Source organism: Macaca thibetana, chromosome 6, assembly GCF_024542745.1.
Source record: "Macaca thibetana thibetana isolate TM-01 chromosome 6, ASM2454274v1, whole genome shotgun sequence".
Lineage (NCBI taxonomy): Eukaryota > Metazoa > Chordata > Mammalia > Primates > Cercopithecidae > Macaca > Macaca thibetana.
The window spans coordinates 32,919,578-32,944,353 of NC_065583.1; the positions used below are offsets into that span (position 1 = coordinate 32,919,578).

At 40.6% G+C, this 24,776-nt stretch overlaps 1 protein-coding gene across 1 annotated transcript in view; it reads left to right on the forward strand.

The window, feature by feature from the left end:
* The first annotated feature begins 1,904 nt into the window (after nt 1-1,904).
* HTR4 (5-hydroxytryptamine receptor 4) overlaps nt 1,905-24,776 on the forward strand; it is a 189,951-nt gene continuing 167,079 nt past the window's right edge. The window contains exons 1-2 of the mRNA XM_050794023.1: nt 1,905-2,370; nt 19,833-19,905. Coding sequence (XP_050649980.1) covers nt 19,880-19,905 — 26 coding nt within the window. The 5' untranslated portion in view covers nt 1,905-2,370; nt 19,833-19,879. The remainder of the gene's footprint in view (nt 2,371-19,832; nt 19,906-24,776) is intronic.

Here is a 24,776-nt window from a genome sequence, read left to right on the forward strand (position 1 = left end):
GCTGCCTTCCTTTCTGGAGGCTTTAGGGGAGAATCTGTTTCCTTGTCTTCCCCAGCTCCCAGAGACCATCAGCATCCTTTGGCATAGGCCCCTTCTTCTGTCTTCAAAGCCAGTGACAGCAGGTTGAGTCCTTATGTCCTCTCACTCTGACCTCTTCTTTTACCTCTCTCTGTTACTTTTAACAATATTTTTAAGGACCCATTTGTATAATCCACAATAATCTTCCCATCTCAAAATCCTTAATCACATCTGCAAAGTCCATTTTGCCATGCAAGGTAACATAACCACAGGTTCTTGGGATTAGGACGTGGATATCTTTGGGGAGCTGCTTTCTACCTTTCATGGGTATTAGGGTTTTAGAGCAAAGAGTGATGCTGTTGGGGATCTATCTGCCTGAGGAAGACCATGCTGACCTCAGTGAAGAAGATGGACTGCAGGGAGGGAAGACCAGTTAGAAAATCTTTGATGATTACCAAAAAATAGATATATAATTAGGCCCAGTGGAAATAAGAAGGAAGGGACAGATGCAAATGACAGAGTGGGAATAGACTTCCCAGGAATTGGCAAATGTTTGAGTAGAAAGTGGGGAGAAGGGGAACAGAGGTGGAGGTGTCAAAGATGATTCAGGCTTTGAGCATCCATGAGTGAGGATAATGGTGTCATTTAAGTGAGGTGTTTGGTTTAGGGAAGGGGAATAGTGGTAAATTCAAGTTCAGATCTTATTGTCGTTAGAGAAATAATCTACAGCTCCTCTGCTTTTACATTTTTCATAGGGGATATGAGATAAATACATATTCAAGACATACACAACAGGGAAAGAACTAATAGGTGGAAGTGGCTGAGAGATGTTGAGATAAAAACTCGGCACAAAGATGGTGAAGAAGAGATACACAGAATGGGAACTCAGATGGGAGAAGAAGGAAAGAAGAGAGAAAAAAGTGTAAGAGTAAGATGGGGAAGAAATATAGACCATGAGGAAGAAGGACGGACCTAACAAAATAGAGGGAAAATGAGAGACAAGGCATATCAACAGAGAGAAACTAAGAAAGGGACCAATTCAAAGGTTTCTAGCATGAATAAGTTGGTCAATTTAAATTTCCAGTTCACTTGAGATGTGCTCACAATTGTAAGTTAATATTTTTTAAGATTGTCTTGGCAGATTTATTTACTTTCAGAAGTTAATCACTGTCCACAGTTTCTCTGTTTTGTTTAGGTTCCAGGAGGCCTCAGTGGCCCTTGAGGGGGTGAATTACTCACCCATTACCCCCTTTGCTCCCTGCCTGCCTCCTGTGAAGGAAGGCTCTGCTCGCCCTTGCCCTTCCCAACATGACTAGTCTAACTCTTGAATTATTTTATCCTTGGAATTTGAGGCTTTTTCACACGTGTTGAGGAAAAACGGTTTTCACTCTGTCACCGTCCCTCACAGATACTGCAGCTCACTAAGTGGCACACCAGCACCACACAACCGTGAGTTTATGCCCGTGTTACAGATGGGAGCATTAAGGCTTGACTCTTGTTTAATTACATGCTCAAGGTCACAGGTGTTCAAAGCTGGGAGGACAGGCTACGACAGCAAAGAGTAGACTATCAATATGGACAGGATGATTTAGGAAGACTTCAGGCAAATGGAATCATTGCCTCTGAAAAACTTGAGTCTTATATCCAAGGTGCTACTAAGCTCGCTCTGAACCCTGCTCCCAAACTCTCCCCGCTCTGGCAGAGGCAAAGGCGTAAGAAGGAAGTAAACTATACAGGGACAGGATTTCCCTGGCACAGGACACCACAAACGCTTTCATATTTATTATCTTTGAATAGAGGAAGTCGGCACTCAGAGAGGCTAACCAACTTGTCCAAGGTCACCCAGGAGCCTGCAATCAACCCAGGGCTCCCGCCTGACCTCCATCAGATGGGCAGCGCTCCCGCCAGGGAGGGCGCGTGCTGGCCAGCCCGGAGCGGGTGAGATCGCCCCAGCCCGCCTCTGCGCCCACTCCCCTGTGCGCCGTGCTGGCAGAGCGGCACCCCCGCTGTCCCTGGCGCCCAGTGGGGGCGGCAGCGGGCAGGGCAGCGGGGACCACCGGGGCTGGGGGCTGTTGATCCCGTGGAGTCCGGCTCGGTTGGGGAGAAGAACCATGCGCGGCGAGCCCAGGTGATCCGGAGCTGGGGTCCTGCGTCCACAGCCCCTGGCCCGCGCCTCGAGCCCGCCGGCTCCCCAGCGCGGGGGCTGGAGCCCGCACCCGAGGGGGCGGTGGGGAGGGCGCAGGCAGCTGCTGGGAGCGCAGCGGCAGCGGCGGCGGCAGAAGCTCGGCTCGGCGGCTGGGGGTGGCCGCTTGAATCTGCCAGGGCGCCTCGCTCCGTCGCCTTCGGCAGCGGGTATGTGCGGCAAGTGCACTGGGGGCCGGGACCCCAGGAGCCCACGGGTGCCGGTGGGGACGCGGCGGGGGCGGGGCAGCACGACGGGGTCGGGGGCTTGGGGGTTCAGTACTCAGGAGACCTGACTTTGCGGCAGGGTGGGCTGCGGGGCGGCTCAGGGTGTAGGTGGGCTGGCTGGTTGTATACGACGTGTTTCCAGCGTGGGATCACTGTAGGCTTGGGGCTGTTGCTTTGCACTTGTGTATGTAAGTACTTGTGAAACTGCATATGTGCTCACTGACTATACAAGGGAGGTTGTGTATGTAAAGATTTGTGTGTGTGCGTGTTTGTAAGAGAAAGCACGCACAGGCTGTGCATCCATAGCCAAGTGTGTAACTGGATGTGTGTGTGGACTGTATGGCTGGTCCTTGATGTGCAGCCCAGAGACTGTGCTGTGCATGCGTGTGTGTGTGTGTGTGAGAGAGAGAGACAAGATAGTGTGTCTTGAGCGTCCACTTGGATGTGTGTGTATATGTGGCCACGAGTGTGTGGGGCTGCATAAAGCCTTGGCGGTCACTGCTGGTACTCGCAACCATCCTGCAGTTGCCTTTCACAGAATCCCAATCCCAATTTCAGATGCATCTCCTCACAGCTTGCTACCCTGTGCGGCACTGTGCTGTTAGTTGCCTTTGAAAGAAGCGGCTGTTGATACAAGGAAGTGGCAGCTGGCAGAGGTGAAAAAGTGGTAGGCATGAGCTTGTCTTCCTAGAGTTCAATGTTAAGAGAAAATCTTGGCTTGATTTCCATTTGGTCCAATCAAAGGAAGAAATAGAATGTTTCTTAGGGTATAGGTTTGACATGAACCGAAGGAGGCTTTTGATGGAAGGACACTGGTTCGAGTTTGCCCTCCCTGTCTTCTATCGCTGGGATGGATTCTCTGGCCCTTAAAGCTGTGGGTGACTGTGGTGGGCAGTAGTGGATATTTACCCTGTCGCCGGAATGGAACTTCAGCATCAGTGACCAAGGGAGATGTTGCTGCGTGCTCCTGGTGAGCACGGGTTTTGAAGGAAAAGGATGTGGGTGGTGGATGCAGTGCCCTGGAAACAAGGAAAATGTCAGGGCAGGGATGAGACCTGCAGAGTTCTGAAGAGCAGCTCTCACCTAGGAAATATACAAGTGTCAGGAAAAAAAGTTAGTAAAAAGTAAAGAGGTTTTGCCGCGTTAGCACGTCATTTCTTAATCATGTTTATTTTCCTCATGCATTCTCATCTTAAAATCTCTCTTATGTTTGCATCATTCCCCCCTGTGGGAAATATCCTTATTATAATAATTATTATAGAGGAGAGCTACAGTCATCATTTAAATGCTAGGAGAACTGTAGCTCACTGAAGCTAGCAAGAGCTTCAGGTAGCATTTAGTCCAGCTCATATGGAGCAGAAGGAGGCCCCAGGGCCCAGAGGACAGTAGTGTGTCTGGTTCCTCTGAGTTACCTGGATTTCAGTCCTGATGCTGTTCCTTCTGGGGGCAAAAGCATCCTTGAAGCCAACAAATCAAATGTATATTCTTTCACCCTGCTCTTCTGGACCTCCTTGATTCTGTTCATCTCCTCATCTCCTTCCCCAACTTCACAGACTAAAGGACAGCACCTGAAATCCAACATAAGCATCCTGCTACCCCAAGCCGCCTCCTGATTTTTCCACCTGTGATTGAACATCACCATCCTCTACATCACCCAGGCTGGGAAGTGAAGTCACCTTTTTATTCCTCCTCTTCCTTCATCAGTAGCTGCCGTAGTTTTCATCAATAGGCAGGTTTTATCTATTTTTCCCTCAATACCTCTTAAATCTATTTTGTTTTTCTTTTTCATTCCCACTGCTACCACCTTATCAGGTAAGGCCCTTATTTGGGAATTTCTGGAGATAGGAATAAATATAGACTATGATCACTGAAAAAATGCAAAGCAAATACATGAATTGAACACCCTTGATATTATCACTATCTGACTAACAAGTTAAATTAGTTTTTTGGAAGAATCTGGAGGATGGCTTTAGCATCATTGTGTGACATAGATCAAGTTTCTTTACCTTTCTAAGTCTCGGTTTCTTCACCTGTGAAATGTGATGAATGATTTCAACTAGAATCTAGTCACTAGATCATTTCCAAGGATTCTCTCAATGCTAGAATTCTCTGATTGCCATTGATGTTCTTGTTTGTAGCAGGAAACATTTCACCTAATTTCTTATGGTTACCTTCTGATATTTAACCAATCAATTTGTTGATATGAAAATTCAATCTTCCATATCATTGCTTTTTTGAATATTGAAAAATGTGTCCAGCCTTATTAAGCTAACTTCACACCATGCAGTAATTCAGGATTTCTTGGCACTATTGGAATTTTGAGCTAGATAGTTCGTTGTTGTGAGGACTGTGCTCTGCATCATAGAATGTTCAGCAGCATCTCTGGCATTCATTAGATGCCAGTAGCAACTCCTACTTGTGACAACCAGAAATTTCTCTAGGCATTGCTAAATGTCCCGGAGGGTGGGTGGGCAAAATACCCCTCCTCCCACCACTCCATTTGAAAACCACTGCTGTAATTCAAACACGAGTCTTGTAACCTTGTATAGAAACATCTTACAACAAAGTTTTTAAATAAATAGATGAATTGCTGTGTTGCTAGCTGCCTTCCCACCCGCTTCCAACTTTACCACCCTCACACATTTACCTTTATCCCTCCTGCTTTTCACTGCCTTGTTGCTATGCCTGGAAATGCTCAACATGCTGCTGAAGGCTGAGAAGCATTTGGGAGGCAATATAATAATAATCTTAATAGCTCACATTAATCTAGACCTTGATATGTGCCAGACACTGTTCTAAATGCTTAATGAGAATGATCTTATTTAATCTTCATTAAGAATCCTATGAAAGGATTCATAGGATACACACTTCTGTTACTCTCATTTTAGCAATGCGGTAACTCAGACTTAGAGAGGTAAAATAATGTGCCCAAGTTTTCTCAGTTATGGATCAGTGAAGCTGGGATGAAATTGTGTGTTGTCTGATTCCAGAATCCATGCTCTGAACCTCCATATTACAGTGCCTTGCATGAACGGGATCTTGGTATTACAGGGTGGAAAAGCACTTAGGTATCCTCAAGCCCGGTTGTATATCCAAGTCTCCCTCTAGAAAACAGGCTAGAGACTATGAGGTTGTGCGTTGTGTTCAGCTGAAATGTGATTTATCTCATTTTTATGTCTTCACCCCCTCTCTGTTATTCAGAAATAGCTCAAAGGCATATGCAGAGTGAGAGGGGTGCGGCAGGGTTGGGTAATGGAAAAGTGGGGAGGTGCAGGGGAGAGGAGGGATGGAGAAAGGAACAATGAATTATACCTTTATTTTTCCATTAAGCTCTCCTTACCATCAATCTAAACTTTAGATATTTCTTCTCTTGTCAAAATTAAAGTTGCCATTTTTTAAAAAAAAGCTCTGTCTTTATTCTTCTTGATTTGCCCCTTGATTCCTCCATTCTCCATGCTGTTGACTTTTTTATACTATTGAGGCAGTAGAAAGTAGTACAGATTTGAACAGAGGGAAATACAATGTAAATGGCTACCAAGTAGACTTATTCATAGGGCTAGCCTTAAATATAGTCTGAGTAACAATGACTGCCTTACCATTTACCAATTACTAATATGCTTGCAAATCTAAGGCACGTCTAAAAAGGTTGACTGTTTTTTTAAGACCCTATGTCAACAAATTCACAGGTTTGGTAACTGCCAGTGAATAAATGATAGAGCGCTGGCTTTACCAGCCTCATGGTTGAGTTAAGACAGTGGTTCTCATACTTTCATGAGTGACAGAATATTTGGACTGTTTGTAACACAAAGGATAAATGGTTGAGGGGATGAATACCCCATTTTACATGATCATGATGTGATTATTTCACATCGCATACCTGTATCAAAACATCTCGTGCACCCTACTATGTACCCACAAAAATTACAAATTAATTTTAAAAAAACACAGATTGCTGGTCCTCATTCCCAAAGTTTCTGATTCACCTAGGTTAAGGTCTGAGAATTTACATTTCTAATAAGTTCGCAGGTGATGATGTTGCTCCACGTCTTGAGACCACTATCTGAGAACTATTGGGTTAAGACCTAAAGAACAAAAATGAAACTCACAATCCAGCCACTTGGATTTTTGGAATGAAAATATATCTGATTTTAAGATAACTAAACATTTGGATTAATGAGAATCAATGAGTGGAACAAGACTGAAAGGTCAATAATTACTAGGGATGAATTGACATTTCTTACTAAGCATCTAAGCTTTGCCTCTTATTTTGAGTTTCAGAAAAACCTTTGCTTTTTCTCAGCAATTGTACTTCTAGGTTGAATTAATTCTGGTCTTAGATCTTGTCATGTTCCTTGTCTTCACCTACCCCCACTGCTACCTTAATTTGGATGATAAATTTCCTCATTACTCACAGAGTAATCCAAATCAAAAGTCCTTTAATATCTTGTCTACTGCCAGATAAATTCTGAAGAGTCTCTCTAAGTTAAGAAAAATATATTATCTGTCCATGAAGTTTGTATTTCTTTCCTTTTCAAATCCACATTAGCACTATGGAGAAACCCAACAGAAATTTAAGTCTGCATATTTACGTAGAACTAATTTAATGTTTGATATCTCAATCAGAAAGTTTCTTTTAAAACCGAATTTCAAATTCAATCAACTCTTTCCTTTTTCTTGAATATTAGCCTCTTTTTTTTTCACGATCACACATTCCCCATCCAAGCAAGATGTCTCTAAGCACTTGCTCAAAAAGATCTGTTCTGAAACTCAGCTTTAGTTTAAATAATGTTTATTGAATATCTATCGTATGTATATTTCGTGCACCTAGTCTTTGATTTTTCTAGGAACTTCTGAGAGAAGTATTGTCTCTCTCATCTACAGATGAGAAAACTAAGGCCTAGACACTTAAACTCTTGTATTAGTTAGAAGTCTAGGTGTATTAGTAAATATATTTATTGGTTATACATAATAAAAGCCAATGCTGGCTACTTAAACAAAAAATTGGGATTTATTGAAAAAACAATGGTGCTTTCATGATGGAGTTAAGGAACTGGGCTCCAGGAAGGATGGGAAAACAGCCAATTCTAGAAAACTCAGCTCCTGGAGTTCATGACCCTTTCCACATTGCTTCTGCCATTAGTTTGACACATTCCTAGGAGTCTGTTCTCTTAGTTCAGATTCTCAAGAAAGAGAATCTGATTGGCTCAACTGTTTATGACGAAGAAGTCATAACAGAAGCATAGTTGCCACAGGCTCATCTTGTGGTGGTGGTAAAGTTTTCCAGTGACAAGTGGTGTAGTGGATGCCTGAATAAATGTCCTCTCCTATCACACAACTAGTATGGCAAAGACGGGATTTAAATGCAGGTTTGACTTCAAGGCCAGTATTTTTCTTCTTTGAAAGGGATGTTGGATGGAGAATCACATACTGTGGCTTGTAATAAAGACGATCTGCCTTTCTTTTTGAGGTTCCCCCACATTAGGCAACCCAGGCACAACATCCTGATCCTTCCATTCGTGCACCTCTCTTCGACTCTGATACTTCAGTGGGCACATCCTGGCTCCCCTCTGTCCACCTGGTTTCTGTGTCATGTGGCCTGGCTTCTCATTCTGCTCATGTTTGTCACATCTGTTCACCTAGCACGACTCTAACTCACAGATTGTATCTCATCTTCAACCTGCACAGTAGGTCATCACTGAATGCCAAGCACCTTCATGAGCATTGCTGAGAGCTCTATATCTCATTTAACTTTTCTGAAAACTCTGTTGTTGCCCTTTTTGAGGCTTATTTTCCAATATTTTATTATGAAAATACATACTTAAGGGACAGGTTGAAAGAGCTATATAGTGAACACTCATATAGTCACGAAAAAGATTCTGTAATTCTAATTTTACCATAGTTGCTTTGTCATATTTCTGTGTATCTATTCACCAATCCGTTCTTTGGATGATTGCAAAGTTGTTGTTTCTTATTCTTACTTTTATGTTGGGGAAACAAACCAAGACAGGTGACATGACCGGTCCAAGGTCACTCATGAGGTGGTAATTGGGCTGGTACTTAACACTGGCAGTCTGAATCTCCAAAGCACCTTCTTTTTTGTTTTGTTTTGTTTTTGAGATGGAGTCTTGCTCTGTCAATGAGGCTGGAGTGCAGTGGCGCAATCTCAGCTCACTGAAACCTTAGCCTCCTGGGTTAAAGTGATTCTTCTGCTTCAGCCTCCTGAGTAGCTGGGACTACAGACATGCATCATCACGCCCGGCTAATTTCTGTACTTTTTTTTTTTTTTTTTTGAGACGGAGTCTCACTCTGTTGCCCAGGCTGGAGTGCAGTGGTGCAATCTCGCTCACTGCAAGCTCCGCCTCCTGGGTTCACGCCATTTTCCTGCCTCGGCCTCCCGAGTAGCTGGGACTACAGGCGCCTGCCACTACGCCCGGCTAATTTTTTGTATCTTTAGTAGAGATGGGGTTTCACTGTGTTAGTCAAGATGGTCTCGATCTCCTGACCTCATGATCCGCCCACCTCGGCCAATTTCTGTACTTTTAGTAGAGATAGGGTTTCACCATGTTGGCCAGGCTGGTCTCGAACTCCTGACCTCAGGTGATCCACTAGCCTCGGCCTCCCAAAGTGCTGGGATTACAGGCATGAGACACCGAGCCCAGCCCTAACCACCTTATTAACCACCAAACAGCTTTGTCTCCCCTGTAAGGAGAGAGGGAAAGACTCACTAAAGTTCAGGTAGTGGCAGGGCAATGTCCAGTGCCCAGGTCATCTGATTCTCAAGCTCCCATAATTTCCATTACATTGAGCCACAAAAAATAGTCCACCTTCCAAGTAGTAGTGTTTCTTTGCTCCCCCAGAGATCAGCAGTTTTGGTATTTTACAATCTACCTTACATCTCTGGAAAATCTGATTTTTGACACAGATGATTTCATAAAATGAATGCACTCTTTCTTCCTTCTCAACGTTTCAAAATGGTTTATGAAAATGACAGACTGAGAAATTATCATTTTGGATAACTTTTTGCAATGTTCAGAGGACTTTCACATAAGGTATCTTATTTGAACTTCATGAATAGTAGTGGATCTATAAGACAGATGGGCTGGATATCTTAACCACACTGAACAGCTATAAACCTGGGGCAAAGTGAGGAGCTCAAAGTCACATGATGCTAAGAGCAAAATTGAGCCTTAGTTAAAAACGTATTGTCTTTCAAGTGCTGGTAGACATTCTGGAAGCTTTGAGAAGCTAAATAAGTAATAGTAAATTAAGCTGGGAGAGCTGAGATAGGGGATCATTGAGATCTGGGTTTGTGTGCGTGTGTGTGTGGAATAACTTTGTGGTTAAAACTCTGGGCTCTGGAGTCACTGTCTGGAATTGCTTTGGGTGGCTCCTCTTTCCTATGCCTCAGTTTCTTCATCTGTGAAATGAGAATAGTGTGAAGTGAAGGTGAATGAGGTAATACAGGTGAAGGGTTAGGTTCTTGGTCTGTTATAAAAATGTGCCATTGCTCTTCTTCTGCTTCTTCCCCAGGAGCCCTTTCTTCTGTGTTAAACGGACCCCTCTAAAGTCTATGGGTATAATTTTATTTTTTGTTCCAGGGGTTGGTTTAGAAACTCTTGGTAGGAGATTGTTGACAGCAGCCTTTGGGGAGGTGACATTTTATTAGTCTAGGAAAAATGTAGATTTTGCTCAAGCATTTTCATCTAAGAGGCTGTAAATAGCCTACGTCTTTTGAGATTGCACTGGCATGTTTAATTGGATATGATCATTAGCACATGATATCTGAAATGGAGAATTCTGTATAAATGGTTTCCTAATCCAGGAGGTTCAGAAGAAATAGCATAGAGCAAGGACAGCAGAGGTAAACATGCCTGCAGAAACCTTTCTCTTGGCACGCAGAGCAAATACTAGAATCCAGGTCTCTCAGCCAATGAGGCATTTAAACAGATACAGCAAACTCATTAAAGAGGGTTTCAGAAGGGTATACTCACCTGGACAGATTGCACTCCATCCTTGCAGTGTCTCCTGAACTGCTCTCCAGGAATCATCTTCATCAGAATCACGGGGGCATTTATGATTCAAAAATGCTTTGAGGCAGGGCGCGGTGGCTCACGCCTGTAATCCCAGCACTTTGGGAGGCCAAGGCGGGCAGATCACGAGGTCAGGAGATCGAGACCATCCTGGCTAACACGGTGAAACCCCGTCTCTACTGAAAATACGAAACAATTAGCGGGGCGAGGTGGCGGGCGCCTGTAGTCCCAGCTACTCGGGAGGCTGAGGCAGGAGAATGGCGTGAACCCGGCTGGTAGAGCTTGCAGTGAGCCGAGATCCGGCCACTGCACTCCTGCCTGGGCGATAGAGCGAGACTCCATCTTAAAAAAAAAAAAAAAAAATGCTTTGAATGTGGCGGTGCCTGAACCTACAGTTTTCTGTGTGATTTTTAGATATAGTAATGTTTGAGAACCACTGCTGTCAACAGCATAATTCTGTAACACTCAAAATACTAGTCGTAAAGAGTTAATTTAGATGAAATGCAAATTTTGATTTGACCTGCTCCCAATTGCAGACCTCTGAAATCAGTAATGACAAGACCTTTTGGGCCTTTTCAAGCTCAGCCTTCAGAGGCTTATCCTATATAGAAGAGGAATAATTTCTGTAGCCACATCCCAAAGTAGGGGAGATGGGCCACTAGGTGCACAGCTGCCTTTGTGAAGAAGCAGAGTAAGAAATATCTACCCAGAAATTATTGGGACACAGGAAAGGTGGAACCCACCTTATTACAACAGCTGGCTAACATCATACTGTGAACTCATTGAGCACCTGCTTTATAAGTGTTCATTTTCTATTTTTAAATTTTGCATCAACCTTTTGAGGTTGTTGGTATGTTTATCCCCATTATACAGATGAGGCTGCTGAGGCTATGAAAAGTCAAGTAATTTGCCCAACATCATATTGGTAATTAATAGAACTAGGACAGATTCCAGGGTTGTGGTTTGAATCAGGGGTTGGCAAACTATCTATCCCACTGCCTGTTTTTGTATGGCTTGCAAGCTAAAAAATAAATGTTTACGTTTTTAAATTGTTCAAAAAAATCAAAAGAAGAATAATATTTTGTGACAAGTGTAAATTATGTAAAATTCAAATTTTTATGTCCATTTATTTAGTTTTATTGGAACACAGCCATGTCCATCATTTATGTATTGTTAATGGCTGTTTTCATACTACACAGCAGAGTTGAGTAGTTGTAACAGTGACCTTATGCTCTTGACAGCCTAAAATACTTGGTAAATAGCCATTTACAAGGAAAAAAAAAAGAGCCAACTCCCACTTTAAACCATTATGCCAGCATTTCTCAAACTTCAGTCGTTTGAGTTTTACTCCTTCGTGATTCTTGCCACCTTTTCATACCATCTGGAACATTAACTGTGTAACATTTTTCTTTAGATCAATTAATTTTCCTTAAATAAATTTATTTTATAAGGAAACAAAATTGAAAAGTGAAAACCAGTACCAATTGCAAGAAATAGAAGATAACTGTACAAACAAATACAATATACCAAGAACAATGTATTCATATTATATTTCAGCTAAATAGCTGGAACAGACAATGTTGGTGTTGCTTCATTTCCCTGTAGTTCCCCTGACCATTTCTCTGTAAGCCGTCAGACTTCCAATGATGAACCTGCAACATTTTTGGAGGGCTGCTCTCAGTCTACTGGAATCCCCTTTGCACACAAGCACAATAAATTGGAGGTGCCTGAGAATCCAAGTTCCACTTTGGATAGCTCTAACCAACAAATTGTGGGTGCAGGAGTATCCACACCCCACCATCCTACCCGCTTGTCTGGGAGAATTCTGAGGCATATGTTTTACACCATTTCCCAAAGCTTCCCTGTGAGATTAAGCTTCAGTGGCTTAATAACACACATTTTATTGACTGTGCCTTATTCCGTTTTTTGTATTATTATCCCATATCTGTGTACTGGCACCTGCCAAATTAGTAATGTGTATTTAATCCTTATCAAGAGTTCCGCTTCTTGGGGTCCCAACTAAGACAATAGTGTTTCCAGAAAAAAAACCTGTGAGTCTGAGACCTATTCTTCCTTTAAAAAGAGAGATTAGGAAATAACAGGAGGGTTTTCATAGATAAACTAGCACCTATTTGAATCCTTTAAATCAACATAAACAGTAACTAAAATAGAAAATTAAAAGGGAGCACGTTTTTTTGCCATACGATCTGATGAGTACTTAATGCTCTAGATACCTACTGCCTAAGACCATATCCTTTCTCCAGTGGGATGTGAACCACACTTGGAGAACTGCTGTTTTGCCACGGTGGTTCTCAAAGAGTGGTCCCTGAACCACCAGCAGCAGTAATACCTGTGAATCTGTTAAAATGTAGATTCTCCATTCTAAATCTACTACATCAGAAACTTGGGGGTAAGGTCCAGCCTTTGTATTTTTACAAGCCTCCAGGTGATTCTTATGCATGCCTAAACTTGAGAACCATTGCTCTACAATAAACAGCCTCTTAGTTCTGTTCTTGTTGCATTCCTGGATTTCCTCAGAATTCAGAATCATCCAAGATTTGTTTATTTCCCTCAAACGTGACTATCTGATGGCTTTCTGGCCTCTAAGCCTCCTACTGAGGTGGATCCTTTCACTTGTCAAGGCACACAGATCAATAATTGGACAGCACTGATGATTGAAATGAATTACCTCACAGTGAGTCTCAAACTCCTCGTGAGCCTTGCACCCGTTTCTCCTTTGGAGCCACAAAGACAAGGCTAATTATTCCTTCTCTAATTATTGAGTAGGACTTTCAGACTATGCCATGCCATTTATTCTCAGATGCTTGCTGATCACATACTATATCTCTTTTCTCATATCATTTGTGGTCAAATAGCAAGTGAAATGTTAATCAAGTGATTCCAAAAGCACATGAATTAATGACTGAATTGTCTCTTTTTTTCCCATGAAATTTCCAGATTCACACTTAATTGGTCCTGTTTTCTTGGGATCTCATTGTATTCTTTGGGGAAAAAAAATCTCTCCTTTGGGGAAAAAAACCCCTGATTTCTAGAAACACTAGATATATCCCATTCAGCACAACATGAAATGGAAGTGTATGTTACCCCTTTATTTTTCCTGTAATCCATTCCTCTTAACAAGAGGTAGATTGGGTATGCCTTTTAAATATCCTTTCATTGGTTAAGGGCTGTTTTATGTAATAGTTTTTTCACAAAGGTGCTAAACTTACCAGCTGTGATATGTTTATTTACCCAGCTGAGAAATGTGTGTTTACTTTGAAAAAAGTTAAAAGCATTTTGCATCCTAATTGTACTTATCAGTATAGGTGTATTTCAATTATAACAGAATTGGTGTCCGTATTGGATATTCAGTTACGCAAATGAAATGGCTAGAAACTTGTAATTTAGGACTAAATCTTTCTAAATGACTTAGTTCAAATGACATTTTTACTACCAGCATGTGAAACACAGGCTTCTTTTTTTCTTTTTAATTGTTTGTACACGTTTTCACCTGTACACTGCAATTTAGATCTGTAGATAAACAATGTGATTTTTTCGTGAGGGACTAATTTATAGGCAGAAATTCTTTTCAAGAGAATGTATCAGCTGATTAAGATTTAAAAATTGCCAGGACAGCATCCTATAAATTCTGAATGTTTGCCAGAAAACAAAATCCAAGTAAATAGCCAAGAAGAGGATTCTTTTCTTCCATTTAGTGAGAGTATTTTCTTTGCTGCAAGTTTTCAGATGATTTGATAATTTTTTTCATACTGAAGGTCAAGAGAGTTTGGAGTACTAGGAAATCATGATCATGATGGAATTTGTAAGACTCTTTATGAGTTGCTTGCTTGTGTGATCCTGATGGGATTGTGTGTTTTAGTGCATATGGCAGGTAGTAGGTTATAGCAGTGAGGTGACAAAGCCAACAACAAGCCTTTGTATAGGTAATTCTTATCCAATATCTGGCCTTACACATTTCTCTTACTTTTATTCTACCTAAGGAACCTATTTGAGACATTCTACAAATTTCCTGTAACTTTAGAGAAGTTCTAATTACTTGACATTTCTCCCGTGGGTTCATCCTCTGCCCCGTTCCGTTCTGCAACTGGGAAAATTGAGATCATGAATAGTGAACAGACTTGCTTAAGAATAAGACAGTAGCAGTGTCACTTGGAGGACCTAGGTCCAGTGACTTCCCCTCCAGTGGGCCATAATCAATTATTCCATTATGTCAGGCTCCCACCCTTGATTTGGCTGTTAACATAATAATGTTTTACTTACTCCTGACGCTTGTCCTGAAAGAAGAGTAATGGGATATGTCCTTTGATGTAGAAATTTAACAAATGTAGGCATACTCTATGAAGAAACATGGTCAATCCAAGCATAGTTATGCATGAATATCCATCCATGCAACCAAAACCAGAGAAAACAGAATAAAGCGGAGAAAAGCAAGGTGAGGTTACGACATATCTCCAGGTTTGCAGATGTTGGCACTGTACCAAACTACATCGATATTTCATTCCAATAGGTGGGGACTATTCACATGTGAACCCTGTGCTCACACTTCTTATAACAGAGATGCAACTACACACCTTCTGTTAACCATTAACGACTGTTCCACAGCAATATTTCAGAGAACTCTGAATCAAAAACAAGGGTAAAGATGGGATGCACTTACCTTTGGGGCTTGCCCTTAAAACTTGTAAAGCCAGAAAACCAAGGGTTGGAATGGTATTGAGTGGCATAAATAAGGTAAGCTCTTCCTCCTCCTCCTAGTATTATAAGGAAAAATCAGATTCTGAATATATCCATCAAGAAAAAGAAGCTCAAGGGAATCTGATGGAGTTACATGTTGCTGCAATTTTACTTTTATGATGGATAAAATGTTTTAAGTAATTCCAGTGGTTTGAGCTTGTCAAGCTTGGTCTTGAGAGACTATTGAGACACGCATTTGTACCTCACATGGTAGAAGGGTTTGCTTGACTCCTTGCCCATCCCTTTTCCAGAACTTGTCATGATCTTTTTCTGATGATCTAGGACAGTTTCTCCGAAGCAGATTAGTATGGAGGGTATCATTTCTTGTCCCTTAGCCCAGATGGTAGGGTACAGCGTGACTGTCATTATAACACACTCACACCCCCACACACATACACACCAGGTCTTAATGGATTTGAATTGGCAGAATTTTTAGAAGTGACACAACTTGTACCTGAGCATAGGAGATGCTCTGAGTTGATTGTATTTTTAATTAGCTAGGCAGTGTTTTGTGAAGAAGCCAGAAATATAAGTATTCAAGATAAAAGCACTGGTTCCTTCCACATCCCCCTCACCCTATGCAATCTTCCCAGCAAGAGATGTTCCTATAATCATGGCTCTGATTAATTCTCCCTGGTGAGCCCTGCAGAAAATAGTCGGGCATAATCAATTAATCAAATTAGGATAGGTACTAATCATGAACTCCTCCTTCCTCTGTTCCTTTTTCTCTAACAAAATGCATGCTATCTCACTGGTTTGTTAAAAGGCAATCATTTTAAATTTGCTCATTGGGTTTCAGTGCAAAAAATGTAACAATGTATACGCTATGAATATATAAGATTTTCCTTGTGTTGTAACATTTCCATATGCAGTTTTAATGATATAAACTTTAGGTTTTAACGTCTTTTAAAGCTGCAACTACCCAGCTTTTCTTCCCTTTAATCTGTAAAACAATACAATATTGATTTTATTGTATATTACTCAGCATTCATTTGCTTGCTGACTGAAACTGGCTTAAGGAGGGAAAAAGAATTTGTTGGCTCTAGTAATTAGGACATTCAAGTGTAAAATTTTCTTAAGACACTGCTGGAAGCCTCAAATTATGTAGTCAGGACACTGGCATTCCCTGTATTGCAGCCCTGCCTTCCTTTGGTTTAGTTTTCTTCTCAGACAGCCTCCTCCCATGGGGTGGCAATGATGGCCACCAACAGCTTCAAACTGTCTGACAACACCAGAGGAAAGATAGGCTCTTTCTAGCAAAAATTCTAGGCCTTGCTTTCCCTGGTCCAGCCAGTAAGCTAAGGGATTCTTGTTGCCAGGAATGGACGATTCTGATTGACCAGCCCTGCTTATGTGTTCATCACTGGAGCTAGGTATTAGAGGAGGGAAGGGTTGGTTCCAGTAAGGAAAATCAAGACATTATTCTCAGAGAAAGATGAAATAGATGGATGGACAGCAGAAAATTACGGTAAATGTTCACTTTCATCAGGATACTCTCTTGCTCCAGTGGGAGGACATATAATAAGATGACAAGAATGATGTAAGCTAAAGCTCAAGTTTTGGAATTCATAGTCCTGAATTCTATTCCCAGATTGGTCAAGTGCTGCTGTGTATGACTTCAGCAATTCAGTTAACCTCTCTGACCCTCAGCTTCTTCATCTATAGGATGGAGGTTGGACTTAGAGGTTGGACTCAAAAGTTGGAGGAGGAGAAAAAGGGCAATGTCTGGCACTTATTAACACATTGTAAAGGGTAACTAATTAAGATAGAACACTTTTGCTATTCTTTAAATTACAATATTGTATTCTGGGATGGTCCCCTTCCTCCTAGTGTGGAAGTCAAAAACTCCTAAGCCTCAGTTTTCTCATTTGCAAAACTAATGAACCACTTAGTTGACTCAATAAATATCCATGATGAGGATACAATATACCAGGCAATTCTCTAGGGCACTGAAGATGTCACAGTGATCAAGACAGTGTCTTATGCCCTCTTGAAATGTATATTCTAGTGAGCAAGACAAATCACAAATAAAGAAGCAATTGACTATATATGTATATACTGAGAAGGAAAAATAGAACAGAGAAAGAGGATAGACATTTTTAGAAAATGGGGTGTGAAATTGTAGTTAGGTGTTGAGAGAAGACCTGTCTGAGGAAATGATATTTGAGCGGCACCCCTAAGGAAGTGAGAGAGTAATCTACATGGTCACATTCCAGGGAAAAGAGACAAAGTGAAAAGGCCCCGAGGTGGGAACCTACAATTATGGCCCAGGAAAGCAGTAAAACCAGTGAATTGGTGGGCAGGGAAGGGGAGGGGTGTGGCTACAGTTGAGTTTGGAGAAGAGTGGGGGCCAGACCATGTAAGGTCTGGTTAGCTATGATAAGGAATTTGGATTGTATTCTAAGCGTGATAGGAAGCCACTAGAATTTTATGCAAGCAAAAAATGACCTGACTTACATTTTAAAAATATCATTCTGGCAGGAGACAGATTGGAGATGTGGGTGAGTATTTCAGAGAAAGAAATTGGGGGCTTGGCCCCAGGTGCTGGGTCCAGAGGTGATGAGAAGGGTCAGGTGTAGGAATAATTTTCTTTCTTTCTTTTACTTTTTTTCTTTCATTCCTTTTTCTTGAGACACGGTCTCACTTTGTCACCCAGGCTGGAGTGCAGTAGCATGATCTTGGCTCACAGCAGCCTCAATCTCCTGGGCTCAGGTGATCCTCCCACCTCAGCCCCCCAGGTAGCTGGGGCTACAGGCATATGTCACCACGCCCAGCTATTTTTTTGTAGAGACGGGGTTTTGCCATGTTGCCCAGGCTGGTCTCAAACTCCTGGGCTCAAGCGATCCGCTCACCTAGGCCTCCCAAAGTGTTAGGATTATAGGCATGAGCCACCACCCCCAGCCAGGAATCATCAGAATGAGTTTGCTGATGGTTTGGTCTTAGGGTATGAGAAGAAGTTTTTTGGTCTGAATCACTGGGTAGATGGTGGGCCATTTACTGAGATAGAGAACACTGGGAGAGAGCAGGTTTTTGTGTTGGAGATGAGAAAGGAATAGTTTAGGTTGAAATGCTTTATAATCATCCATCTTGAGATGCTGGATGGTCACTGTCTACGTCTGGGAAAGTCTCAACGTAGGGATACAATTTTGGGAGTCTACAGTGAATAGTATTGTAATTGTACGGCATTTTCAGCTACCAGATGGATGCGATCATCTCAGGAAACATTTTAGATAGATGAGGAAAGAGAATTGAACCCCATCGCTTCAATAGTTAGGGCTTTGTACTTGTATATTTCCAGCAAAATATTATTCTACATTCAAAATATAAAACAGATAGATGTGGACCGAGCTACTTTGCTTCAGATTAGGGGAGGGGGCTCAGATTCCTGCAGGTGGAGCCTTCCCCATGTCTGCTCCAGGCCCAGAAATGACCATGGGGGCTCCTGTTAAGTTTAGAGGATCTAAGAAACAAACATTGGAAAACACTGAGAGTCAAGGTCCTTTCCAGATCTTGTGATCTGCCATTCTCTTCCTGGCTGCCAGCCACATCTGTTTAGCTCACCCTGGCCAAGGTGTCCAAGGGTCCAGGCTGAGTTTCGTGGTTCTGTTATGTAGATAAACAGATTTCAAGTTTCCTCTTGGTAAGATTCAATTAGAAAACTAGCAAACACAACTATAGACTATCAGAGCTAAGAGTTAACTCAGAGATTATTTTTTTCCAATCTCTTCTCTTTACTGAGAAGTGAATGATGCTGCTCAGAAGAAAAAGAAACGTGCTCATGGTGACCCTGGAAGAGACAGCTGGGTCCTGCCCCTACACTCACTGATTCATCATGCTGTGGAACAGATGTGAGGAAGATATAAAAATTCTTTGCAAAAATGGAACTGAACAATCAGTTAAGAGGGTTGATTTTGTGGAGATCAGTGAATGCCCATCCATTAAAGAGTATGAGGTCTTCTGAGGGTCTGTGATAGAGGAACTTTGGCAATTCAAAGTTAACTCTTTTTCAATTGGGAATTCTTAGCCTGGGGTTCCTGGATGGGCCTGGGATTCCTGGATTCCTGAGTTCAAGGAACCATGGACTGTCTAGAAATTGTGCATGTGTGTGCATGTATATCTATTTTTTTCTAGGCAGACAGTTCTCAAGAGTTTACTAGATTCTCAAAAGAATCTGTGATTTCCTACCCTTAAAATGGTTTAAACCTTTTTTTTTTCTTTGAAAATCCTCATAGGAACAAAATGACTGGCGATTTTGGGCAATATACTATTTTAAGCATAAGAATGTAGCTGCCTATCTTCACTAGTTACTATCCTAACGCAGATCATAAAAATAAGCCACGTTTCTGGGAAGAACAAAAATAACAATAATTGGAGCAAAAAGAAGCACCCATATGTTTTAATCACCAAGCAATCAGTAGGATGTAAAGAAACCTTTTGTGACACTCAGCTGTTCCATACGTCCATATGCCAAAAGCTTTTTGCTTTAGTACTATTTATTAAATATTTCTACAAAACAAGTCTTAATAGGAAGCAATAATTACTTGACTTTTTTAAAACAAGGACTTCTATTTTTCAATGGTACTTTCTTTTTTAACATCTTTTTCACTTCCCCCATTTTAGGACCCTGTGGGCACCGAAATCCGACTCACTCATGCTTATTTCCTGTAATGGACAAATTTGATGCTAATGTGAGGTATGTTACCTTTCTGTACGTACTGTGTTGTAAATTGTGAACATTTCTGCTATGAAGTCTTTAAAAATCTGTTGTTTTAGAGTTATAAAGTTAACGGATGTGGATTTTCTTTGATGTTTCATATATAATCATGTTCATGGTACTGTTTGATTATTAGTGTTTTGGCATTTCTGTTTAAATGAAAAATGTAATATGGCTGTAAATATTTCCAGCTTCCTATATTAATAGTCTGCATTATGGAGATGGTGTTTGAAAATAGATATTCATCTCTGTAATAGGAAGAAAGATGTATTTAAGTAGGGGTAAAAATAGCTTAAGAATATCTATCTGTACATCTAAACTTGAGACAAATTCAAGTTGCTTTTTATAGCAGGTCTAGTTTGTCCACTTCTTTTCTCAACTAGGTTATTATATTATGTGACATAATGGTTGCATGGTATAGTTACATAAAGCTAACTGGTTTTCTTTGGTTCTGATTTGCTTTCCTGTAATTTTCTGCAAACCTTGGAGATGAAATAATAATCCGACTCCTAGAGAAGATTTTCTTTTAGAAAAGACTTGCTTTATTTGGCACAATCAAATAGTACAAAGAAAAGTGTATTCAATAAGGCCTAAATGTTATGAATTGGCATTTGAGACTGAGAATTATTCATAGATATCAGTAGCTGGAATACATCCTAAAAAATACATTCTTTCTGTAATCACAGGAACTGTTTTTCATTCACTTGAGACCTCTAGAAAAATATATTTCAGGTATAGATCAGGGGCCTTGTGCCTCTGTGTTTGACATAGTAGGAAACTATCACAAAAGGAACTGTCAAATATCTTGACAGAAACTCTAGTGTAATACGACTTGAGTTGCCAAGATGTACTATCACCCCAACCAGGGAATTCCTTGAGGGTAGAATGTGTTTCATGATCCCTGGCAAAATCCCTGGTACATGGTGGGTATTTAACAAAGAGATGTTGATCATTTTGTCATTGTTGTAATATATATATTTCAAACAAGGTTATGTTCTAATACATATAGATATGCAAAAAGGCTGTATTTTTAGCAATAAAACATTTTACACTCTCAATAAAAATGTGTGGACTTTGTTATTTCCCAGATGTACTGACTTGGTTCAGAGTCTTAGGACTTTAACATATATTATTTAGGCTGGTGCCAGACCTGGTGCCAGGTCTTTAATTTTCCTCTAAAAGTTTGTGAAATTATTTGCCCAGAGAAAGCAGAGTGAAATGCAGAGAATCTCAATTTTATTTTTATTAATTAAAAAGCCAGAGTGAGCAATGTCAATGGTGACACATTATAAAATTGTTTTAAATTTCCGACACTGTATCAAACTGGATCAGTTGGTCAAAATGTACTTTTGGGGGAATAATTCAGATATTATGATCTGTAATATTTCTAGCTTTTAAACATTTATTTATAGCAGCATTAGATTCTAAGAGCAGAACACAATTTGATTAAATGGACATTAGCCATTCTTCTGGGTGCTGTGGAACAATAGTACAGGATACGAGATGATATCACGCCCCAGAATCTTGTCTCTGGACCATCCTCTCTGTCAGTTTTCTAACCAGATCCCATCAACATATGTTCCTCCTCACCCACTCCCCCCTCTATCCACAATATTAATAACAGGCAAATGCCACAGACTTTCCACTCATGTCCTCTCCGTACAGCCTCTGAATGTCCATAATAAAAGATTATATGGCTGACATTTACCAAATTGTGATGCATGAATTGTTAGGAATACATAATGAATTTAGGTGGTATACCAACAGTATTTTTATTTTAAAATTAAATGCTTATTTTGAGGTGACTTCCTGAGGATGAGTAATACTATTCTGCCACTTAAAAGAGTGAAAAATATTTCCTTACATGATTAATTTATTTAAAATGAAATGTCAGTTTCTTTTTAAAAATATGCATTTTTATATTAATTAATAAAGGAATGTTAAAAAAATCACAAGGGCTTTACGCAAATGACTAAAGTCTAGACACCCATGTTCTAGGTGTAATTAGCAAGCGTAAATTTTGTCATTTTAAAAGCATTAACCAGAAATTCTTCTTTGGTAAGGGATGTCCCCACTTGGAAAAGTGCCTACATAAGGTGAAACCGAAAAGTCTGGATTTCTAGCCCAGGAAAAGAATCCTTTTACTTGCTCTGAAGATAGAAGAAAATGAATGGAAAAGGGAGGAGTTTGGAGGAGAGATGATTCAGAAAGGGAGAATCTGGGCTCTGTTTGGGAAGGGGCAAAACATTAGTTGTAGGGACTTTGAGAGTACAGTTGCATGACTTTTTGTTTTTTTCTTAAATGGGGTATGTGCGCTGACTTCTCCAAGGACCCAGTCCTTCAGGAAAATTTTCTAGTTTGGATATGAATTAGTGTTGAACCTTTCTTTTGTTGAATGTGTGAGCTCAGCATGGGGTAGAAACTGGTATTATCCCATTTAATTTTTAACACAGTCCTACAAGATACATATCCTTATTATCCCTATTTTACAATGTGTGTCAACTAAGACTTAAGGAGGTTAAATAACTTTCTCAAGGTCATAAAACTGCATTGCTTTCTCTTATATGATAAATATTTTATTTCAATACGTATGTGCATGTGAATGTGCGTGTGTGGGTCTATGTATACATTGCTGAGGTGTCTGACATTCCTGTGTTGGTAAATATGGTTCGGAAGAGAGGATGCCCATGTGAGATAGGACACCCAAAAGGAACAGGATGGCAGGAGATTATAAATGCCCTAGGGAGATTTCAGAAATCTGAAAGAAGGCTTTAGACTTCCACAAGCTGTAGAATTGAGGGACTCCAGTCAATTTTCCCCAGATGTCAAGAGACAGAGAGGTCCTAGTTGACATTTTCTATTAAATAAAATGTCTTACAGTTAAGTATTTTGTCCAGCCATACTGATCACTTCATTTTTTGTTTATTTGGCGTCATTTAATTGAGTTTTCTAATTCAGCTTGATCCTTGCTACAATGTGTCTGTCAGCATCCTTGACTAAAAACATCAGAAACTAACTCTGGCCAACATAATCAAAGGTAATTTGGGAGTAGTTACAGTGTACAAGCTCAAAGAACTACTTTGAAAAATGCTGGAGGACCAGGATTAGACATAAAAAAGAACTTTGGGAGTTCCAGGAAAGTTAGAAAATGGAATCATGGCCAACTACAGGAAGAAGTTGTCAGTAGATTGCCTTTATTTCTTTACTATAAAATAATTAAGCACCTACACTTTGTGTCAGAAAGAGGGAGACAATTTCCTGGGCTTAAGGATCTCACAGTGTAGCTAGACGACAATCACTGAACTAAAGTATTTAATATGATGATAACAGCATTCTAATAGTAAGATATATACAATGAGCTATGTTCTCTGTGAACTACAAGGTAAGACTAAAGAAAAGTCATACTAGGTCTTGATTTTAGCAATATGAGAAGTATTATAAGCATTTTCCTCTGAAGAGCCTCCATGGCAGAGAAAGCAGTTGATGCCTGATGGATTGAATCATGATGAAAACCTGGCATTGAATCAGGCCCTAGTTGGGAAGGCAAGTTCCTGATGAGTCCTATCCCTTGCTAAATAGTGTCAGCCAACTTAGCAGTCAACAGGCAGCCTCTTTCCAGACAATCTGACACCCACCTGATCTGTTTTATTGGTCTGTTTTTTCCTCCTCAAGGCTCCAGAGGAGGCAGCTGCATTTTTTTTTTTTTTTTGAAGGGTTGAAGAAAGAGAAATGGAAACACTGGCTCTGGTGATTTTGCAGCAGATACCCTGTGGACCATCTTTGGCTTGCATTTGGGGTATGAGCCTTGCTGGTGCCTTACCCTGCTTAATTCAGCCCTGAAACACTTAATGTCTGACTTCAGAGACAGCCATGCTTTTGATGTTGTTTAACTACCAGATTCTCCCCGCTGACGTGGTTTTCCTCAGTCCAAGTGTGATCCCTAAATGCTGCTCAGGTTTCTGTCTTTTGCCTTGCTGTTTATTGCAGTTTGAAAGTTTCTGCTTTCTAAGAAATTTTTTCAATCAATTTTTTTTTTTAAGTTCCAGAGAGTACAATGTTCCGGCAGGAGATAAACAGGTGAAGGAAAGTCCATATGTATATAAACTTGCACTTTGAGGTTTCTCAAGATAATGCCTCCAGACTTGGAGCAGAGAAAAAGTTCCTTTTATACCTTAGTTCTTTTTAACTGTAGCTTCCTTCTACCCTTGACTCACCTCCCTGCCCCATGAGCTCTTTACCCTCTTGCTTCACTGCCCCTGTAGTCCCTGGGGTTTCTTCCTCCTTTAGTAAGAACAACCTCATTTAAGGATCTGCTTCTTCTCTACAAAGTAACTGTTGTGCTTTCTTATTAATGTTTCTCATTAGCAACCAAAAAAAGCATCTTATAGGATTATGAATCATAAAAATGGTAGCATTTTCCGGCCTTTGCTAGGGTTTCTAGGAAACTGAGAGACAAATTTGTAATCACCATGAATAAGTGTAGAAGATCTCTAGGTATATACAATGGCTCTAACATGCCTTTACTATATTTTCCAACGCTTTTGATCCTTCATCTTGTTTCCTTTGTGTTTTAAATAATGTATTGATCATTCTTGTAAACCACTATAAGTATGTAAAGGAAGAAGGAGGAAAGGGAGAAAGAAATCCAAGAAGGAAGCATTTTCCAGGGAAAGAATCTTTCTTTTTGATTCCTTTGGTAGGCTTGATGCCAGGTACTAGGGAGCCACTAAATATTTTTTAACTGAAGATCAAACTGGCAAGCTTTTATACACAAACAGAAAATCAAAGTAAATACCAAAAGCTGAATAATTTATATAAAATACATAATCTTTATATAAAAGCAGTCACCT